The 22,004-nt window shown below is 46.6% G+C and overlaps 2 protein-coding genes across 2 annotated transcripts; one reads left to right on the top strand and one right to left on the bottom strand.

The window, feature by feature from the left end:
* The first annotated feature begins 214 nt into the window (after positions 1-214).
* Positions 215-2,319, top strand: LOC144467649 (uncharacterized). The gene is made up of 2 exons (XM_078176538.1): positions 215-348; positions 452-2,319. The coding sequence occupies exon 2, from the start codon at positions 493-495 to the stop codon at positions 2,053-2,055; it is 1,563 nt and encodes a 520-aa protein (XP_078032664.1). The 5' UTR covers positions 215-348; positions 452-492; the 3' UTR covers positions 2,056-2,319.
* Positions 2,320-2,323: 4 nt separating this feature from the next.
* Eogt (EGF-domain O-GlcNAc transferase) lies at positions 2,324-6,466 on the bottom strand. Its single transcript, XM_078176537.1, has 11 exons — positions 5,954-6,466; positions 5,536-5,879; positions 4,242-4,448; positions 4,023-4,171; positions 3,796-3,959; positions 3,575-3,695; positions 3,353-3,506; positions 3,074-3,274; positions 2,826-2,959; positions 2,665-2,767; positions 2,324-2,602 (listed from the first exon to the last, which is right to left on the bottom strand). Exons 2-11 carry the CDS (start codon positions 5,713-5,715, stop codon positions 2,339-2,341), a joined length of 1,677 nt encoding a protein of 558 aa, XP_078032663.1. The 5' UTR covers positions 5,716-5,879; positions 5,954-6,466; the 3' UTR covers positions 2,324-2,338.
* Positions 6,467-22,004: the final 15,538 nt, after the last annotated feature.

Here is a 22,004-nt window from a genome sequence, read left to right as displayed (position 1 = left end):
CATTTGTTAATTTTTATAATTCATTTCTTGCCATTTCCAACAAATTCTATTTATTTTAATATTGGAGCTGATTTACATACGACGGTCGTCTTGGATGGCGCGCTAATCGACAAATGCGCAGAAGAGTGAGACTATCCATGTGCACAACACACGTAGAATCTGATAGGCTTAGTTCTGTTCCTCTCCATTGTATGGCGCTATCTTTCCAAAGTACATGCGCCCAGCGGAACATGCAGCAACATGGTGGAAAGAAGAATGACCCGCCGCTGTGTCTTCTATCTTATCTGTGAATTTACTTGATATGAGAAGCCGGCTGGAGAACTATGAATTAAGAACATGTATTTTCACGTAAGTTTATAAAATTACTCAGCCTTGAATGGTATTTATATGTTGTGCTGTCAGCGGCGTTTGACAGCTACGAAAACAGTTTATTCAAGTATTTTTTTTCCAGGGACTTAATCATCAGGAACATTAATCGCTGCTTTAACAAAAATGTCAAACATATGGTATACAAACCTTTATCGCCAAGAGCAGGAAGCATTTGTTTCTAATCATGGTGGAACAACAGCCAGGGAAGTTGTGCATGCGATCATGCCAAATGTATGTAGTACTCTTCTGACTACTACAACCATAGGACTCATAAAAGATATCACTCACAAGAATGTCAGAGTGATGATAGAATTTGCATTACTCATAATTCCATCTATCTTATGCTGTACTGTATTGTCGGAGTATATCATCACAGTATGTTGTGCCATGCTATCGATATCTATTATTAATGTCTTAGTTCTAGGACTTAATGCAAAGTCGTCGGGCAGCAGTGGTAGGCCTAGTCAGGGTAGGAAACCGTTTATCACAAATTTTAGAGCACTGACTAACATTATAACAGCAATATGTATACTAGCTATAGACTTTCGTATCTTCCCTCGTAAGTTTGCCAAGACTGAAGTATTTGGATATAGTTTAATGGATACGGGTGTAGGACTGTTTGTACTAACGAATGCCTTGGTGGCACCAGAATCCAAAGATTTTGCTCCAAAGCAGAGAGTAGGATTCATCCGTACATTATCGAGGAACATTAAACAATCAGCAAAGAGTTGTATTCCTCTTTTGATACTAGGCTTTGGCCGTTCCATTGCCATAGAAGTTATCGGGTACCAAAAGCACGTCACGGAGTACGGTATTCACTGGAACTTTTTTATAACATTAGCTTTTGTTAAACTGTTCACCAGCTCCATAACCAGTACCATTAGCTCCAAATATTCTTTACTGTCGGGCATCTGGATTTTAACGATGCACGAATACATTTTAAGTACCAAAGGGTTGAAAGAGTGGGTGTTGAGCAACAAACCGAGGGACGACTTCGTGTCCGCCAACAGAGAAGGAATGGTCTCCGTGCCCGGATACGTGGGCCTCTATTTGATAGGAGTGGCCGTCGGCAGATTAATACATTCCACGTACTATAACTCGAGCATACAAAATTCGATGCAGTACAAGCCTAGAACGTTCCATATGAGATTATTCGGGTACGGTCTCGACGCTAGTTACAACGAGTCGATGATACTGTGCATAAAATTGTCTCTGATAGCAGCACAGACCTGCGCGGCCACCTTGTTTTGCGACTCGTACTTCAAGGTGTCGAGACGACTAGCGAACGCTGGCTATTGTATGTGGATACTCACCTTGGGCGTTATGGTACTTACGCTGTTGTTACTGATAGAGATAATCACGGACATTTTAATTCGTGCGACAATGTGTTCCGATAGTACCGATAGGAAACCGAAAACGCACAAGGCGGACCTAAGGAATAAACGAGAACGCGTGCCCGAAGAGTGCGAGAAAAATGTGGTCGCAATCGAGATATTGGAAGCGATCAATTATAACGGCCTATTCTTTTTCTTATTGTCAAACTTGATGACCGGCGGCGTTAACATGTTAGTGCCCACGTTGTATGTAAGCCAGTCCAGAGCCATACAAATACTTATCGCTTATATGGCTGTGAACGTAATGTCGACGTTATACCTATACAGAAAGCAAATACAGATTAAGCTGTAACCCTTTCGTATCATTTACACGTCGAAGAATTTGTATGTCCACGCGGGCGAATTATACTTAAAGAACGGTCGTATCGCCACTAGACATATCTACCACATTGTATGCCGTATTTATTCCGTGTTTTTTTAATCAAAATAAGTATGTACATATGTCGGTATAAAAATAAGTAAAGAGTAACGTAATTATTGGTAACAAGTCGTTTGTTTTGTCCGATTGAAACACCGGCGTAATATGTGTACACGTTACAATTCGTTGTTTAGGAAATTCGTTGTCTAAGAATTCGTTATAGTTCGTCTTTGGATTGAACAACAGGCTTCAATTTCGCTTGTTCTTTCGTTTCCGGCGCGTCGATCTCTTTCACGTTACCCGCGCTCGTTTCGTTCTTCACCTCCGACCTCTTGCTGCGCGCTCGTTTGCTCATGAAATTCTTGAACTCGCTGTGATTCCTCACATGGCTTTTCGCCTCGGCGACTATACGGAGGAACTCGTCGACGTCGAAACTGTAGTTCGTGAACTTCGCGTGGGCTCCTCCGTCTGGATGCGTTCCCTGTAATTCAACGTCAACAGTTATTATAACTTTCATTTTTGCTAATTATAAAATTTGCTTACGGGATCTTGTTGCACCAGTTTCGACGCGTTCTCCCACGTGAAGTACTTCACGCCGCGCAATCGGGCGAGGTCCTTGTAGCACCCTGGATCCTCGCAGTTGTATCTACATCACGATCGTCTTAGAAAAATAATCATCAAGGAATTAAATATGGCGTACGTACATTTCGAACACAGCTGCCCAGTCAGGTAAGAACATCAAATGCGTCAGTCCAGCTCCGTGAATGCCAATAAAAATGTCAGAGTTTCTCGTTATCTCTAACTGCTTCTTGAACGGAACTTTCTTGTTGTATACTACCTGAAATCATAGCGATTTTATTGGAAGCTGATATTGGTTTTATTAGTGCGTTCTTCAAGAAGCAGATTTATTTTAACGCTATAGTATTTTTAGAGTTTTATTTTAAAAAATTACCTTTCTGACTTTGTATTCAGGATTCTCCTTCAACGCCTTCACCAGCTCGTCCTCGTTCAAAATTTTCCTATACTGCGTGTCCCTGCTCAGCAGAGTGATACGTATCCTCTGGTTCTTTCTTTCGTGAAGAGGTATTCGAAGTCGATGCAATACATGATCGCCGAACGCCTTGAACAATCCGCTTTTCTCGCAGCCGTAGATCTGAAATATTTTTCTGTTTAGAAAGCCGTGCTAGTTCCGAGGTTTTAGGAGTACGATAAAAAAAAAGAAAACAGGTACCAGCGGCGTATTGTAATAGAGGCCGAAGATCATGCGCGGCAGCAACGGGAACACGAGGTTCTTGAAGCAGACGGTTTCCCCGCGAAATGTTTTTAAGTCCCACAGCGGGTTTCTCGTGAAAGCCTCGAATGTGTCCTGGAACGCGGACCGGTAACTGAAAGTACGGTAGAACCATTGCTATCTAGTGCCTCTCTGTTTTTCTGTTTGGCCGGTGTCAGTTACCTGTAGCTTTCCCAGATCATTACGTGATTATCAGTGCTGAAGGCGGCGGGGTGCGATAGGTTTACGTGCAATGACGCGTACAAATTGAAAAAGTCGCAAAAGTGATGGTACATGTTTACTACTGAAACAAACGTACTTCAACAAACGAGCGGACGTGAAGATATATTTTGTAAACACGGTGCCCGCTGTTCACCGTTTCTCTGATTGTTCTTGTCACTTACTGGCGTCAATTTTCATGATGTACGTCGGCTTCTCGATCACGATATCACAGTCGCCATTGGCGATCGGCGGTCGAGATAGCATCCGGAAGTTCCTCAATTCGGGACCCCACGACTGCAGCGGGCTTATGTGGTCTGCATTGGCTTGCAGTCGTTTCTCGTTCAATCTGTGGTCATTGGCAAAAATTTTTACTATCGAATTTCTTCTCGCGATCTTTGATTTCACTCACGTGCAGTATCCGCCGATTTGGCCCTCCTTTAAGACGTCCATTTTGTACCGTATAGGTTCTTTTCTACTGAGCAAATCCTCGAAATTAATCATCACGTTCCTCGCTCTACAAAATCGCATGTGCTCCGAGCATTCCAAGGACGAGTCCTCCTTTAATAGAAAATTTTTTGTGAACCGATATCGGAGAACCGTCGGCTTTCGATTAGATTCGATAACTCACCAGAAATAACGGCTCGCAAAAGATTGACATCTCCTTCCGTTGATCGCGCACGTACCCGAAATCGCCTTGGGCGTAGAACGTGTCTAATTGAGCCTTCTTCGTGGTCACCCATCCTTTGTGGTCTCCCGGACATCGAGCAACCGAGAACGAATTTTCCGGTTTGCAGTCCTGCTCGTAACCCCAGCACGATTTCGTTCCTATGCTGTCCTGCGTTCGACAAAATTATTGTTGCAATAGAAATTCTTTCGCCAATCGTATGGAACCTTGTCAGAATTTAATTACACCCAGACATTCGCTAAGTAGTCGTTGGGAAAGTTGCACGCGCTATTTCCGGTGAAAAAATCGTGGCGGTCATACCGTTGATTATGCATTTATGAAAAGCGCGGAGTGTAAAACTTCCGGGGACTGTGAGAAAGCGGGATCGCTTATTGGTAATGGTTTAATCATTTCTTGAACAGTTATTACTAGACCGTGCATTTAATGCACTTGTGGCGAAACTGATTAAGTAAAAATAAAAAGCTGTGGAAACGTGATAAGAATTTTTAAATATTGTAATATTACTTTTGGTTTATTGAAATGATTAAAAAGATTTTTATTTCGTGTAAAAATTCGTACGATGATGGAGGGTTAAAGTGATCAAAATTAATACAATTTAATTTTCCTTTTTAGAATTGATTCAAAATATTTTTGGACTTCTCATAAAAATTTTCACTCTGGGTATAATTTTTTCAGATAATTTGTAGTCAATCCTTTTGCCGTATATTAATAAAAAATGGTTTTATACTGTAGTAGACACTCGATCAAACTCGAGAGAATACTTAATTTGTATGCCTACACAAGAGTTGCCTCAAGGGAATCGAATGACGTCAAGTTCCTTCTTACAATCGCGCAAAGACAACTTTAAACACTCCGATAGCAAAAATTGATGAACGAAACTCAGACAAATAAAAACATAAAAATCGTTTCGCTATAAAAATACTACTGCATTACTTTCACTGTATCAACAAAATTAAAAGAAGGAGCACGTGTTTACATAATTTGTTTTAGCTAATCGATGCGGAAAATATTCTGTTTCGCGCAAAGACAAATTTTCTGTACGTAGATGAAAATATCCGTGCGTTATGGGGTAAATACATTGTCTCCAGTACAGTTAAAAATCCAATTACCGCGAAACCGAGGATCGTCGAGAAAAGCGCGCGCGCCGATTGGCCGCCGGATAAGTAGCCGGTTCCGTTGAATCGTCGGTTTTCCGTAATGTTTACTGTTTATTTCCTACGATCGCAGTGCTAATTACCTTGTAGGGGCAGGCGGTATCGTTGCGGCATCGTTCCTCGACCGTGGGAAACGAGTTGAAGTAATACTTGATGTGATCATCCGGCAGATCAATGTCCGAGTAATTGGCGGGGATGGCAGTGACCGCGAAAACTAGGACCAGCAGAGCGGAGCATTTGCGGCGCAGCGTTTCAGCGATCATCTTCCGTTGCCCGTTGAAATACTGACAATGGTATTCCCCAAGAAAAGGCGGATTGCGCGCCTGCTCCGCTGAATGGAGGAGGAACCACCTGTAGCGATGGGTGTATGACCTCACCACCTGCGTACTCCGTCGCACTAACGCAACACCCACACCGAGCGTGTATCCTTAAAAAGAATCGGAGAAAGTCAATGCTAGGTGCTAGACACGCGGTGTCTTACATCATTCCACGGATACCCACCTGTTACCCTTGAAAACGCCTCGACGACGGAACGAATGCTACCGAGACGCTACGTTTGATTTTCGGAACCATGCCGGCACTCCTGAATCGATAACACGGCGGCACCGTGTCCCTTAATTAAACGTCCGACGAAAAAATGGGGTACTCACGTGTGTGTGCACTATGAACGCGGCTCGCAACGGTCTACACGTTTTCTCACCTCCTGCGACTAGGAGACAGGATAGCTCGCTGCACAGGCATTTGACTTTATTTGCCTCTCGCACACAGAGAAACCACTTGGCTGTGTGCAGCTTCAAAATGGCCGACCGCAGTCATAACTCGTTGAACCAGCAGTTTTCACCGGTGAAAACCGCTCGAGGCATCACTGATTCACTCGGCAGAAGAGGAAACGAGCCGGAGAATCTTAAACGGTCACTATGGCGCACAATGGTCACGCTGTGTCCCTGAACTTTAGGGTTCCACCGGTCCGTTGTTTGAATCCCTTTGCTGCGACGCCTCGCACGTGAGGCAGCAGACCCTTATGGTCGTCCATCTATAGCAAAGACTGCGAAACGTTTCGGTTACTATAGATACCAGTGTTCCCTATAGTTGATTCTATAGTCCCTTCCTCGTCGCTCGTCGGTCACTTATCAGCCGTTCCCTGAGCCACCGTTGGTCGGTATCTTACCCATGGGAGATAGTATAGAAACCGTTCGCTGGTAGATCAGTTTCAAATTTTACTACGGAGGATATTTTCAAATATTAAATTCAAAACTCCTTGTTTTTCGAATAATTATTGTATTCTTCTATGTAAATGGATTTTTTTATCAGAGGAGACGATTGTTAAGATTGAAAGAGTATCTAGATCTCTCGTAAGCGTTCCATTTGTTCGGAGACGTTTCTTTTGCCATTGTTTAGTGTCCACGATTTAAAATGTAGATTTCATAGCGCAGGGTGGTCGCGAAGATCCTTGCGCTCGATCGGCGCAGATCTTATAAGGAGTCGTTGGGTCGCGGCAGTACTATTGTCTACGTCCTGGCAGAGTGATGGCTTCCGTTATTCGGCATGTTTATACGGAAAATAAACGCGGTATCGACTCCCGATAAGCCCACGGGACGCGCCTTATGCTAATTCCAGGCTGGATACGTCAAAAACCGTATCCGACGTATACGGTAAAGCCGGAGAGTTCGGTCTTCTCCCGAGGCGTGGCCGATTGTAGATCGTATCTTCGGAGTTTATACGATTTTGCTCGTCGAAGAGAGATTCGAATCTCCGGGTCTCTCTCCCGGAGCGTGCTGCTGCTGGCTGCCGCTGCAGCTTGAAAGACAGCGAGTCCCACACTCGGTTAGGCATGAATCGTTACGTAATCTGGAAGACTCGGATAGCTGGAGCGCGGGTTCTCGTGGCTCGCAGGTGTCTTTATTGGTTCACGAGAAACCGTTTCTGCGCAATTAAGGCCTGGTTCGGAGCAGGTCTTATTGTATGGTCAACAAAAGGGAACATATACGGGGCCGAGAAAGTTATTTATTCGGCGCAAACGCTCCTTTCTAATTTCATTTTTCGTATCCTCTACGGCCGGCAGCCCCGGCAAACTGGATAACCGTCTTAATGTATGTGGGAACACAATGGACGCGGCTGCGGCGGTGTAAAAGTCCGTGTCGACGTGCCGCGGCTATAAAAGTCGGATATTCAACAGTCGTCGGCGATAACTGTGATCTGAAATCTATTCCGGTTCTCTACCTCTGGATTCTACGTGGAGGCCCGGTGACCGGTCATGCGACAAGGAAACCGTCCCGCCGTCTTTCTCCGGCTCGTTTCCCCCCCCCGCGCCCCCCCCCCCCGCCCCCGCCCCCGCCCCCCCCCCCCCCCCCCCCCCTTCCCCCCGCCCCTCCCCCCCCCCCCCCCCCCCCCCGTCGCTGTTCGCGTTCGCCGTTGCAAATCATCCCGCGAGCCAATCACGATAATCCAGGAACCAATGCTAATCGATCCCCGGACCCGAGATATCGCGGTTAGGGACAGCAAACTCCTAGGCACCTCCGGCGTCAACCTGCCATGGCGTGACCCGGAAACGGGTCGCGCTCGATCGGCCGGTGTGCGCGCGCGCCCTAGCGCGCGAAACGAACAGAAAACTCACACAGACGCGCGTAAAGTAGAGCCGCGCGTGTATTGTCGGAGACATACCGGACTAGCAAGGATTGCCGTGGATAGATGGAGGAAATGATCTACATCGATCACGATCACGGCACCCTCACCCCGGTTCCCGGGCTCGGCGCTGCCGCAACGGTACCTCATCGTTGTTCATTATCGACGAAATCGCCGTCATCTTTCTTTCTGATAATTTTATCATGTCTGAATCGGGCCGGGCCCGATCCGATCGGGTGCCCCCGATGAAAAATGCTGTTCCCCGCAATTACTGAATCGGGGCCCCGGTGCCGAGCGGAGTGCCGAGCGAAGTGCCGGCCTGTACGACCCACGCTCGGGAAGAATGGAATAATGGGTCTGTAACGGAGTATTCCGCGCGATCAATTTCGCGACAACGGGTTGCGCAACCGTTTGATAAACGCGCCCCACGTGGAACTGTAACACGTAGAAGTGTATCCCGTGCCGCGGGTTGTAAAACGAGCGCGTGGCATCGGCGCAACGCGCGCGGATTGTCCCGCCACGGTGGCGCCACGCTTCACAGGCGACACGATGCAACCTACGCGAAATTCTACGCTATAATGTTCCTCATAGACCTATCCCGGGTTCGGGTTCCTCCCGCGGCCGACACGGAGAAAACCGTGGGGGCGGCGCGTCACCGGACAATTGCGACGGGTGGATGGCGAAACCAGAACATGATGCACCCACGCTCGCCCGAAAAGAACCGGAGAAAAGGGCCGGGACCGATGCCGACGCAGATTTCCACGGGCGAGCCGCGTTTTCGGTCTCCGGTTCTGCCTCCGCTCTCTGTCCGCTGCTCGAAACGACCGCCGCAAAGTGCGGTTTTTAACAATAGGTTTACACGTAGCCTTTTAGTCCAAGTGATTTAATCTACCGTTGCTGGAATTGTAAAGATACATTGGAGGGAGCTTGTTCACTGAGTCCGTTTTATTAGGTGATTCACTCCTGGCTATAATTTGACGAGTCTGACACATGACAGAGATTAGAAAGAACCTGTTAAGTATGAATATTGCTCCATTATTTTTGGTCGCGATAAAATTCTGTCCCGTTCTCATTAATATTCAAGCTTCCAGTTCAATGCAGGCACATAGTAAATATAAGTATACTAAAAGAGTATAATAGTTTAGTAAATATAATAAATAAGTAAAGAGGTGAAATAGATCGCAGGTGATTTGAATTAGTCTCCAGAAAAGTGCAATATTCGCACTCCGATCTCAAGCTTTGTTCAAAATTGCACCAGGAGTATGCGAATTTGTCCTACTTTGATTTTGATTGATTTTTTAGGCTCCACTTAAATGATACTTATGGTCTATGAACCTGCGTGATCCAGGTAACGCGTCGTATATTCTCGTGAATCTACCTGCGTCTTTTCTCTCAACTGCCCACGCCGGCCATTTCAATCCGTGCAGATACAAACGTAAACTGTAACGATTGTCGTTCCGTTCTGGGCAGACGGGCCATAGACTTATCCATGAGCGACAATATGTAGATCCTTGATCGGGCCGGGATCGTAAGTCCTCCGATCGAAAAAATCCGCCAGAAAGACTATCAGAAAGTTCAGATATTCGAGTAGTTTGAAATTCGAACCATACTGAGCTATAGCAATTATATATAGATATGTAATAGTTTCAACATCTGTTATTTTTTTCTGCATTCTGTCATTCTTTATTATAGTGAGTTGTACTTGCTAAGGCAGATGTCTCGATTTTCGTGTCGCGAAATTAGAAACGTGTAAAAATCGACACCTTTCTCTGAATCTAACATGTTGGTAGACGTAATAAAAACCTATAGATCATCAGTTTATGTATAATAAGTAATAATATATACAATAATAATATATATAATAAAATATCCTCGGCATATCATCTTTCCATACGTTTTGAATCCGGGGACACAAGAATTGTGTCAGACACGATAATTGGGACGTCTACCCTATCGTAGCGAGTTTCAGCGGCCGACCATTCGAGCCGCAGATAATTCGGCTCGTCTTTTCCGATCGTTCCGACACCTCGACGAGCAGCGGCTCGGACGGGCTCGTTGTGAAACGCGCGACACAGAATAATTGACCGGTGACGTTCGCCGGGATAATTGCTACAAAGGTTTAATCTGCCGCGCGGGTCCAGCGCCGTGCGAGAGATGCGACGGCGTGAAGTAACGTGTAACAGATCGCGCGGTAATGGAGAAACCGCGCCGCAATCTATCCACATTTATAATGAACCGAATTAGAATCCGATTATCTCGATTGCCCCGGCCCCGGGGTCCCCGGTCACCGCCGTCGGATAGAAATTACCCGGCGGCATTAGAAGACGGCGAAGCCAAAGAAATTCCCGTCGCACGCTAGGCTCTCGTTAGCGACGCCGGACTAATCGCTTAATTAATAGATGATAAATGTTTGTAATTCCGCCGGCTCGCGGGTCCTCGGATGCCCCCGCCGGCGCGCTTCGTTACCGCGGCCAATTAATTACGCGGCCGGCCGATTAAACGCGGACCTGCACCCGGACACCGGAGGGGGGGGGGGGGGGGGGAAAGCTGAAAACGCTGAGATCCCGTCCGGGCCCCCTCGAATTTTCTTCGCGGGCCCCCGTCGCACGGACGATTTATCCTCCGGCGAGTCGCCGGGGTCGCGGGGTTACGGTTCCTGATGTCGCGTCGCCATGAAAAAAACGCGCGAACCTTAAAATATCGCATGGGGGCTGGCGAAGTGAGTTTAAGGTTTCCTTCGGCCGTGAAGGATCCTTAAATTCCGGACGCCCGGCACTTTCGAAACCGTACGACGCGACTTCAAATAACTCTCGAAACGCAGCGGGCCATAAAACACTCCCCATTGAAATTAATTTCGATCGCTCGCCCGATCTCCGTTCCCGCTAGCGAGATATTTAACCCCCGGTGTGGTACCCGCGACAAATTCACCCGAAAATTTAAGGTGCGATTATTTTTTCATCGGTCTTTCCATCGGGCATATTTTCTTCGACAATTAACCCCTTGTGCTCGAGTGACGACTCCCTGGCACCATCAGAAAATTTTCTTATCACTTATCAAAGTCTTTTTCACATTATAGAATTTTTTTAGATTCACAAATACTGTTAAAAATATAACTGTTAGAAGATTCCAGTACTTATGCATAAGATACGATAGTAAGTCAATAAAAAGAAAAATAACTGCAAATCGAGAGAACCTATTTTGCATTTAGCTCTTTATCGCCTCGTTATCTCCGTAGTCGCAAAAAATATGACTTGTTCAGTTATGACAATTTCGTAGGAGAAAAATGATTTAACCTACTTGGCTCGAACCTTGCATACGCGTATCTATGCGTTTGGAGCGCTAGCATAAATTATTACGTGCCGTCTTATTGAAAACTGTGAGTGTCAGCCTGTCCGATGTGTGAACACCATTTTCCAGTGTAGATTGACTGCATTCCTGTGCGGTGAATGGGCACTTAATCTGCCTGTTTGGTAAACTGATCATCCACAAATCGTTATTTAGTCTCCTGAACTGGTTTTACAAACGACTTCGCACATACCTGGACGCATTTTTAAAATTACTTCGACGGCCGTAACTTTTTTAAATGAACATTGTACGACCAATGAATGAACGGAAATTTCTATTATAGAGACTATAATATTTCAGCGAATGATGATGCATAATCAAACGTGACAGTATCAAGTGGCAATATTAGAACGTTATGCAAGACGTCTGTAGATATTGTAATAGAAATAAAAGTATAAAGAATTTTTTGTCGAAAGGTTATAAACAAATTTTTTTAAAGTTCGAAGGATAATCGTTCATTGAAATTTCTGTTCCACGCGTGCGACCGTATGGAGGTGCAAGGTGTACCAAACGGAAAGTATTCAGTGACAAAAATTCGCGCGGCGCTGAAGACGGTGACTCGCTTGGAATGCAAGGGCGTCGTTTAAATCGGGACCGATTCACGGCGCAGATCCTGTTATCCTGACGCAACACCGCTGAAAAATTGCTCAGATGCACAGTCGGAAACCGCGGAAAACAAGGAGATCGTTTAACAATAAATAATAGCCGACCAGTCGGTATATATTGAATCGAATCCGAGCCGCGTTTGCCGTTTCTACTGTCGCCGGGCATCGTCGACCGCCGCGACGTTGATTTTGCATTATACGCAGTCGTAAACACACATTACGCCCGTAATACCAGGCATTATACGAGAGAGGCAGACCGATCGAATGCTCGAACTTGATGAAGCCGCAAAACGCTGAATTCCCTCCCGTGTAGAACTTCGTCGCGGTAGATTGCCCCGTCATAAAAGGGACATTAATGATAATCATTTTATTATGGTAAATCTATTCCGGAATTTTGATAGGAATGCCGCTCACGGTTGACCGAGATGTCGTCGGGCACAATGACAAAGTTACCGTTCATTATACATGCCCGTCTCTCTCTCTCTCTCTCTCTCTCACACTCTTTCTCGCACACAACCGTGAGGCGGCCGTTCGATCGTAAATGGGAGTTGGTAATTGAAATATTAATGAGAAACGACGACGATCCGAGCGCGCCTCTGTGTGTCGGTGTTAGACGCGGGAGAGAAGGCTTGGTCACATTAATGTCGCCCGAACGACAAACTGTACCGGTGTGTTGGTGCGCACGACGAACACCGACGAATTATTATCACTTCCCGACTCGATTACGCTGCGACCATAAATCAAAGCTTTGTCACATCATCCATCTTAAAAGTGTCTTAATCTCGTGAGACGCGGTTGTTATATTAACCGGTCGCCATCAACGTCTCTTTAATTCCGTCCCCCGAATCCTGACGTTGACGCCTCGCCACGAGGATCGTTCACTCTTCGAACCGTCGGGCTTCGACGATATTCCTCGTAGGATGCTTTCAAAACAGTGGAGGGGGTGTCTGTTTAATATTATTCCAAACAACCTAAGCAGAGATAGGATACGTGATAAAATGTAGGTTAACTACTGTAGCAAGTACTCTAGTTTTATCGTTGATAATTCTGTCAGCTATTTCCGTGGAATTCTTTATACATGCATCTGTTAATTTACCAATTGCCGAATGAAATACTATTGCTAGGTACTTGGTATAAATAACAGTATACATTCTAGAAGTTTCCTTTCGACAGTCTGCTAATGTCCATGTTATCTTAGAATATTACTGTTTCGCAGCATAATTCTCCACTTGCATTTGTCCATTATTTAACGATGACACGATATTTAGCGTAACATACTACGCATCTAAAAAATTAAAAAGTAATCAACGCACTGCCCGCGACTTTTCGTTTCACCCTTAGCGACGAATCGAAGTAATTTCCATGACTTTTGGAAATCTGAACGCTCGACTAACAATCGGAGCTACGAGAAACTGCCATCCTGGTGTCCATTTCGATGATAAACGCGCGAGCCATAGGTGAGACAGCTCTAGGAGACGTTTTTGCTAACGTCAACGACAACTTGTCCGGCGGTGTTCACGATTCGACCTGGGCTACGACCTCGGCGTCGTAAATTTCACGTCATAGTGGTTGTCACCGGCTCACCTTTTTACGAGCGTACCATGACTCGTATTCACGGCCCGCTCGAGATATATCCGCCGCTGCGAACCCATGGATTGGTCGGCAGTTGTTAAGAGGATCCTTTGGTTGGTAATCCCTGACAGGGACCCGGTGTCCCTCCCAGGACGCGTCTCTTCTTACGATTCCAAGAGTATGACCGCGCCATGAATCAAACCGAGTGTTAAGGAATACCCCGGCGAACTATGAGTAATGGAACTCGAGCCGCGATATATTCTATTATCAGGAAACCGAGATAGTTAGGAAAAATCGAACGATTCTATCAGGCGACGCAGCAGGGACGAACGTTGTCAACGGATCGTGCTGTTAGGCTCGTGTTTCGACACGTCTGTAATATTTGCTGATCCGTGGATCTTCGAGTTCTTGCCTTCTCGATGAAATCCTTCGATTTTTGATATTAAGTTGGAAACTATGAAACGGGCGTTTTTGTTTGGTCTGTGTGAAGTTGCAGCGCCCGTTTCATAGTTTCCAACTTAATAGTTCGACTGTTGATAATTATGGAACTTTGAAAATTGACAATTCAGGCATATAGTAGAATCTGTATCAACACATTATATTATCAAATTTCATTTAAATAGGCTAACTTTCTGAAATAGCTCAAAGTTCCTATTTTAAAATCGGAATAAGGTAGACACTTATTTTTGCAAGGGAATGCTCTGCGTAGTGAAGATGCAGCAACCTTCATATCTGCCGATGTACATTCTCGCTCGAATATAGTTTATTGCCAGATCAATTTCTATTTCTACGCACGGCGCTTATTCTCTTGCCTCTCATTTCTCTTTGATATTCCTACGTCATAGACCACCTTAATTTAGATCGATCCAAAAGAACCAGCCTTAAATCACGCGATAAGTCAGTCCGGTCAGTAGAAGGTCCTCGCATAGCGCTTGAACCAACGGGGACACCCGGAGCAATGAATTCAGAGAAGAAGGACACTTGTGCCCAGTTTGGAGCTATTTGTTCTTAGAGATTGGATCCGCTATTGTCGTCGATTTTTGCGCGCCGCCGCCGGAGAGGTTTATGTTTATTCCCCGACGCCCACAACAGTCAATGGTCACCAGCGTCGGAGCACAGTCGTGTTCGATTTCTTTATGGCTACCTTTATGTCCACCGGTCTATGTGGTCCGGCGATCGAGCCGCGTCGCCGTTCATTGTTGGCCGTTGCCGATCGAGGACAAAAGTGCGCGATCGTATTTAAATCTTCGTAATCATCGTTGCGGCTGGATGCACTTTTACCGGGGTCAGCCGGTTCGCTACTTAAAGTGGACGCGCGCGCGCGCCCCCCTGCAGGCAACCGGCGCGCACGGCGAGCACCGCGGCGGCAAAGTTGCATGACGGCAGGCGCGTAGATTCGTCGCATCGAAATGCAACGGATGCGGCCTCTCCGTCCGGGACGTAGTCAGCGTTGCCGCGGACTAAGCGGAGATTAATGGGAGGCTTACGATATGATAAGCAGCGTAGCTAGGTATCCGCGGCGTGCGTGGTCGCACCGGGGGGAGTTCACCTGAACACAATCAGGTGCGTTCTGTTCCCGGTAAGCGTTCGCGTACACCGTAATCACGGGGAGACAGTGATATTGCATGTAAGGAATAGGAATCGTGCAGGTGCGGTCTGACTCGCAAACCGTACAGCGGTTCGCCGTCTCTGTCCGCCGAGCAATCTCCCGGGTGACTCCGCCTCCCTCTGTTCGCCGCCGCGGACCGTGGAACGCGAGGAACCGATTCGCACACTTCTCGCGTTTCCATAAAGAGACGAAGAAAGTGCCGTGCATTCCTGGACCGGTGTGGTCTAGCAGCGGCGCAAGAAAAGAGCGGCCCGCTCGAAAAGAAACGGAAGGACACACCTGCGGTCGCGTCCTATCGAGAGTGGGTGTCCTCGCGATAGAAAATGTCATCGCGAGGCGCGCCGTTTCTCGCCGCGGATCCCGCTCCGGGGCCCCGCAACAATGGGGCCCCGTCTGTTTGTAGTTCAATTATTGCCCGTCGGTTTTGTTTTCGTTTTTTTTTCTGCCGCCGCCGCCGACGCCGCCGGGCCCCCGGGGCCGCATAACTCGCCGTTCGGTTGGTCTTATTCTCGGATTGTTCGGGAACGGGCCGCACGGGAATTTATTCGCGGACGGAAAGTCGTTTGTCCTGCGGATCACCGGGGTTAAGAGTCGAAAAATCGGTGGCCCAGCGGGTTGTCCGCGGCCCGGTACACCCGCCACATTCCGGGTCGAGAAGGCAGATTGGCTCGACATCGAAAACGATTCCTCGCCGAAAACCGCTCCACGAATACGCTCCGCGCCGGGTTGCCCCGGTTATCGGACCAGATCGAAGGAACAAGGACAGTCGCGGCCATAATCGTGGATCAACTTCTGGCCACGGACCTGTCCTGTACAGGTACAACCGCTCGCCAACACCGGGACCCCGCCTATTTATCCTCCTGCGCCCGGCTGGACCTTATGGGGTACACGGTGGGTGAAAACCCTCTCCTGCCGAAACTCATTTCTCTCGATGCGGCCGCAACGTGTACATTCCGTGGTGGTAACTTTTTTCCAAAATGTTGCCCACGATTCATAATTGCACAGCTTTATAAAGATCTGCGCTCTTATTTATTTAGGGCATTTAGGATGTTCCGTTTTACACTCTCGAGATTGCTGAACTTGATTGCGTTAGCAAAAGTGCTAAATTCGAAGTGGAGGATTAATTTTATCGGATACAGGATGCTGGGTCGTTATCGTGTACATTCATCTAATTATTTATTGGATTGTTTACGGAGCCACATTTGCGTAATTTGTAGATTGCATATATTAATATATTTAAATTATACACACTCAACGTATGTATAAATAGTTTCTTAATTTCTGAATTAATCATGAATCAAAAAGAAATTAATAAACAAAGAATTAGACTTGCATTAACTCTTTAAGCATTTACTCTGATTTTTATACTTAATATAATATAAAACTATTTTCGCTATATTTTCTCACTTTATATAGCACAAATACTCCTATCACAACCTAATACATTAACGATGAATTGAAAAAAAAATAATGGCTTTCGTTTCTTCGAATCTTTCTCACAAATCGTTTCCCATGATAGAGCCAGTCACTGAACATTTCCTACTTCCACCGTAGTCAGCAACGGCGAAGGCAGCAATCAAGGGGAGAACTGGGTAGCCGGACCCCCCGTTCGAAGGAAGCGAGCGATTTCTTAAGATTTGAAGAAACTATGATCGCCATCCGCTGACTAATTATCGAGTGATATCCGACGAGAGGAGGTGGATACCAATGAGAACTGGTTGAACGAGAATTACTGGTTGCAATGAAACCTGCGTCCACGAGTACCAACTATAATTGCCGCTTTGCGCGCGCGCGGCGATTGCGTTTTTCGTCGGCGTGCCATTGCGTTCGGCAAAATTGAAAGCGTATACCCGGTGCTCGCCGGCTGTGTAGCTGTCGGAGATATGGCTTTATTTTATAGCGTGTTAAAACATAGTGCGCTAGACACCGGCGCGCATTATAATCGTTCCTTGGTATACGACTGTCATTGATAATTAGGCAGGCCGATGTTCTGCGGGGCTTATCTTAAGTATCTTCCACGGCCGGATAAGTGTACATTTGATGTTGCCTTTAACGGCCATCAGAACGCACGGATTATATCGCTTAATTAGCCCTGCCCTCCGCCGCTATCTCGTTTATGAAATCGTTAAGCGTCCCGCGCCGTCTGCTCCTTATCGGATGTTTAAGCCACCGCGTCTCTATCCCAGCGCTATCTCCGGCCCATTGCTGCTTAGTCCACTACTTATACTCGCTTATGACCCGATCGGCGGATTTTTGGTCGTCACGGTACAGCAGTTGACGCCCGACCACGCAATTTACTTACGGAATTATTTGTTCGCTGGCTTCCTCTCATTCGGTGTCCTTTAATTGCAACAAATTTTATGCTTCGGCGTCTGGTTGACTTGTTTCTCGCTAAATCTTCGAGCTAGGCGACGAAATGTCTCGAAAAAGTTCTGACACTCGTGAAACTGAAACTCGTCTGCGTAAATCAATGTTTACTATGCGGTGCTCAGCATGCGTCACTCTCCACACGCTTAGAGACCTTACGGCGCTCCTATAACTTTTCAGTGACTCGCGGATATGAAGTCTAGACTAGATTTTGCTTAATGCTGTCTAATTTGTTTAAATTAGTGTTCAACTCTTTCAGCGTTCAGTTGAGAATGAATGTTTCATTCAACGGTAGAAAATGTCCGAAGCTCGGTTATTTAGAATATTCTACTTACATTTCTTCTCGAAAAGTTAATCATTATCTTTAAAGAATTACAATACATTACTAAAAGAGACATAGTACTTGTTTATACACATGCGTGTTATGTGATAGTTATGAAAAATTTCATCTTCCATACTCTTTGTTGGATTCATAGTATGCGTTTCATTTAATTAAAATTGACATGATCTCATAATAAATGATACAAAGAAAATCTTTTTTGTCACACATTTAGCCAACAGTGAAAGTGTCAATTTCATCAGTGGCAGACCCATTGATGCAACGATTAAGTAATCGTTACCGCGACACGATAGAGGAGTAATATAAAAGTTCTCTTTAACAACCACGGAGAATTTAACATCGCGTTAAAAGCGCGTCCGAAACGAATTTAATTCCCGCGAGTGTTCAAACGCATTGTGCAAACACATCTTGCGTGACCGTTCCAAGCACCACTTTAGAATGAGTTCGTTAAACGATTTAACGATCACCAGTCACCTCCGAACCAAGCCTCCTCTGTTATCTCACGGTGCCGATCCTGAATTTGCGTAATCGAGGCGAGAAAGCGCGAGAAGAACATTGTCATTGCGCGCGGCTGGTTAACCCGCTGCGCACGCTACATACCCTCGCAGCCTTGATATTTCTCTGTCGATGCTCTACGATGACCAAGCCGATTTTCGCGTCGCACTTATGCAAGTCAATGTTCCAGGCACCGAGGTGTTCGCATGCGGAGTTCTTGGGAGCGCCGCGACGTGACATAGTGGTTAGTCTATTAAGGTGGCCAAAACTGCCCTTAGAAGTACTTCATACTATTCGATAGCTGAGCAAGAAAAATTCACCTTTGCGAAATTTTAATCCTGTAACTTGTCTATGGGGGTAGTTACAGGAATTGCGCTCTTTTCCGCCAATTTCTTCGCTTTTACGGCTTTCTAAAATTTGTATAAAATGTGGCGTATCTGGGAAATTATATCACATATTACAGAATTGAGGGTTTTATATCCCGGGGGTTGTGGCTTACCCCCAAGGAGGTAGGGTTATTTCAAAACCCCGTTGAAGGCAATTTTTTTCGTGAAACACATAATATATACAACTACGATTGACAAGAATTAACTTCTCAAATTTACTGAATTCCATAAATTAATTTTCACTCTCTATTCTATTTTCATATTAATTATTATATTATTTTACATAACAAGCTTAACGCTGAAACTACAGAGCTTTTTACTAACCTATGTATGGATTTATAACAATGACAAGATATCATTGAAAAATTTCTCCTGGAAAGGTTTCTACAGTATTATATATTAGGAATTGTAAAAGAAAAGGAAACCATATTCATCTCAACCTGGTATTTCTATGGTTAAAGACATTGCATTATAGTGCAATTCCCTAATATTCGCATGCATTTTTTAGTCGAATCTGCACCATTATAACGACGCAGCATCACCACAAGTTTTTCAGGGCTCCGTAGGAGGGTTAACGCACTTGCCTCGTCCACGCACTTACTCCACTTCACCTTACCCCACAAGCGTCGCTTCACCTGCAATCATGCGCGTCCCGCCGAACGTATCGAATGTCCGTCGGAGTGGCGTCTCCGGCGTATTTTGATACGTTTCGTCGCCTTGTCATCGATAACCCTCGGGTCCTCTGGAGGCTTTTGAATCGGTTATTCCTCGGGCACGCGGTTCCTCCGAGACCGGGTACTCCGGGCGACCCAGATGTGGCGAGCAAACATTAATTTGTTCCCCGTCGAATGCAATCGAGCCACGGGAGAGTTTAACCGGGTATGGCAGCTTGTCGTGTCGCAGTTAGTCAACGGTGAAGTCGAGACCACCCCGGTTTGCTCGGGTTGCCCCGCGTGCTGTCTCTCCTTTGCCTTCCTCCGCGGTGCGCCGACCTCTCGTGTCCCTCTTCGTCTCCTCGCGTCTCCTCTCTCTCTCTCTCTTTCTCTCTCTCTCTCTTTCTTTCTCCCCGTTCGCCGCGAAGCTCTCCCTGTCGTACGCGTTTCCTGCTTACCCCCTTTGTGCTCTGGCCTATCCGTTTCTTACGCCTATGTGATTCATAGCCCGGCCAGAAAGGATCTACACGCGGGTGTAGGATCTCTTCGGCGTCCTACCTGCTCCTCTCGGATCACGCTCGAACCTCCCGCGAAAAACGTCCCTGGCTTCGCGATCGCTTCCTTCTCGCTGTTCGTCTTCTTCCTGTTACAGGATCGTGCAAATTTGGTGCCATGGCATGTTACGATTTTATCGATGTCGAAAAATGAAATGATTCAATTGGTATTGCCAACGGTGCTAGCTACTTTTTTCGAGCACTCGACTCAGATTCGACAGGTAGAGGAAAGTGTATTCTTCTGCAGGAATAAATAGACAGACAGCTCGAATTATCGCATCCCGTCTCCCCAAGTTGTCTATTCTCGCTTCGAAGCTGTCGGACAATGTCAGAGAATTTACTATATTTTGCATAGGACGAGGCTTCGAGGTGGCCAGGACTAATTGCGATCTTTTTCATCGGGTTCAACGTGGCATCGGGATAGCGCCCCGTTCCTTTCTCTCGACAGCCGCGCCCGAATTCGTCCTCCCGTACTCCCACACGTGTATCGATCGCCGCGTCGATCTGGAAGCGGCTAGATCGGCCGGCGTGGAAGGCGGGCATTCGTTAAAACCCGGTTGGCGCAATAATTACGATCGCGCTTGATACTTTTCCACGATGGCCCGATAAGATCCGGCGCAGAGGTCGCGCAGAGACACAATCTATAATTGCATCGGCTCACGTACACGCGGACGATTGCGCGCGGGCGCAGAGGCGGGCAACTCGCGGGATCGTTGCAGATCGCGGGTTCGATGCACGCATTCGCGCTTATATTCGCCGCGGAGGTGCGCGGCGCGGCGCGGCCTGCCCGCCGCGCGCTATTCCTCGAAAAGTGAAGTGCAACGACCGACGAAATAGGAGTGAGTCATTGCGCCGCGCCGGTTCGCCAGCCGGCCGTATTATTGCCGCTATTATTTTCTAACCTGACGTGGCTACCGGTGGCCGCTGTCCCGGAGGATCGTCTCTCTTGTCGGCCTCTCTCTCTCTCTCTCTCTCTCTCTCTCTCTCCCTCTCCCTCTCTCTCCCTCTCCCTCTCCCTCTTCCTCTTTCTCTCTCTCTCTCTCTCCGCTCGAGATAGGTATGTTTCATTTACGGAGCTGTCCGAAGGGCTCCCGGCCTAATCAAGTTGATCCGACGAATGGCAGCGACTCGGATAAGCACCGGAACACGATGAACATTTGCAGGCGGCTTCTCCAAAGAGAAGCGCCCGTACTTACGTCGTTTAGATAAGAGCCACGATGGCCGATATGCATAATATGTTGGCCCATATTGGGACAACCAAGCACCGCAGGTCCGGAGCCGCGAGAGACCCGTGGTGAGCAGGACCGAGGAGCCGGGAAGAGAAAGGGCGCCGACAACGCGTGGAACATCGCGCCAGGGATCGGCCTGTTATTTGGCTGTCAGTAATTCAGTAGCCTCGCCGGGACCTCTGAAGATCCACTGATGCCGCCCCTCGGGAACCGGTAACCTGTCTACCAAATCGATCAGCCTGCATCTCGTTCGCTTACCCTCTCCAACCGGTCCGGACCATCCGCCTTTCGCGAGCACCACCGATCTCTACCTGCGCGACAGAACGCATTCATAAACGCTCCGCTGATAGAGCGGTCTTCTTATTAACTTTCTACTTCTCCTCGAACCTCGGTCTCGCCGCCATTCGTGATTGAAAAATTCTTGTCCGAATGTTCTCCTTTTCCGTGTCGTCGATTTAATCTCTACCGCTGGAAATTCATATCGATTCTTCAAATTATAATATCAGACGAAGAGAAGATTAGAATTAGAGAAGCGTTTATTTTTAGGCAATTTATTCTTTATTCAAGAATATATGACTGGGTTATCGTTTACAAGAATATTGTCTGTTGGACAAATTTATTCTTAAGATAATTTACAGATTAGCTAATTCGTGATTTAATTCTATAATCTATTTCACCAGTCTTATCTAATATTCTAGCATTCATTGATCTTTTTTGATCACTATTATGATTTTAGTCCGCCCATATTAAAACAGAAACCGCACAAATTTCGACT

The sequence above is a fragment of the Augochlora pura genome, chromosome 3 (genome assembly GCF_028453695.1).
Source record: "Augochlora pura isolate Apur16 chromosome 3, APUR_v2.2.1, whole genome shotgun sequence".
In the NCBI taxonomy this organism is placed as follows: domain Eukaryota; kingdom Metazoa; phylum Arthropoda; class Insecta; order Hymenoptera; family Halictidae; genus Augochlora; species Augochlora pura.
The sequence above is the reverse complement of the archived record's forward strand: the minus strand, read 5'-3'. Positions and strand labels throughout refer to the sequence as shown.

Coding starts and splice junctions, on each gene's coding strand:
- LOC144467649 (XM_078176538.1), top strand. CDS start 493: ATGTCAAACATATGGTATACAAACCTTTATCGCCAAGAGCAGGAAGCA.
- Eogt (XM_078176537.1), bottom strand. CDS start 5,715: ATGATCGCTGAAACGCTGCGCCGCAAATGCTCCGCTCTGCTGGTCCTA. Junction 4,449..5,535: donor ATACCGCCTGCCCCTACAAG/GTAATTAGCACT, acceptor TGTCGAACGCAG/GACAGCATAGGAACGAAATC. Junction 4,172..4,241: donor TTTGCGAGCCGTTATTTCTG/GTGAGTTATCGA, acceptor TTTCTATTAAAG/GAGGACTCGTCCTTGGAATG.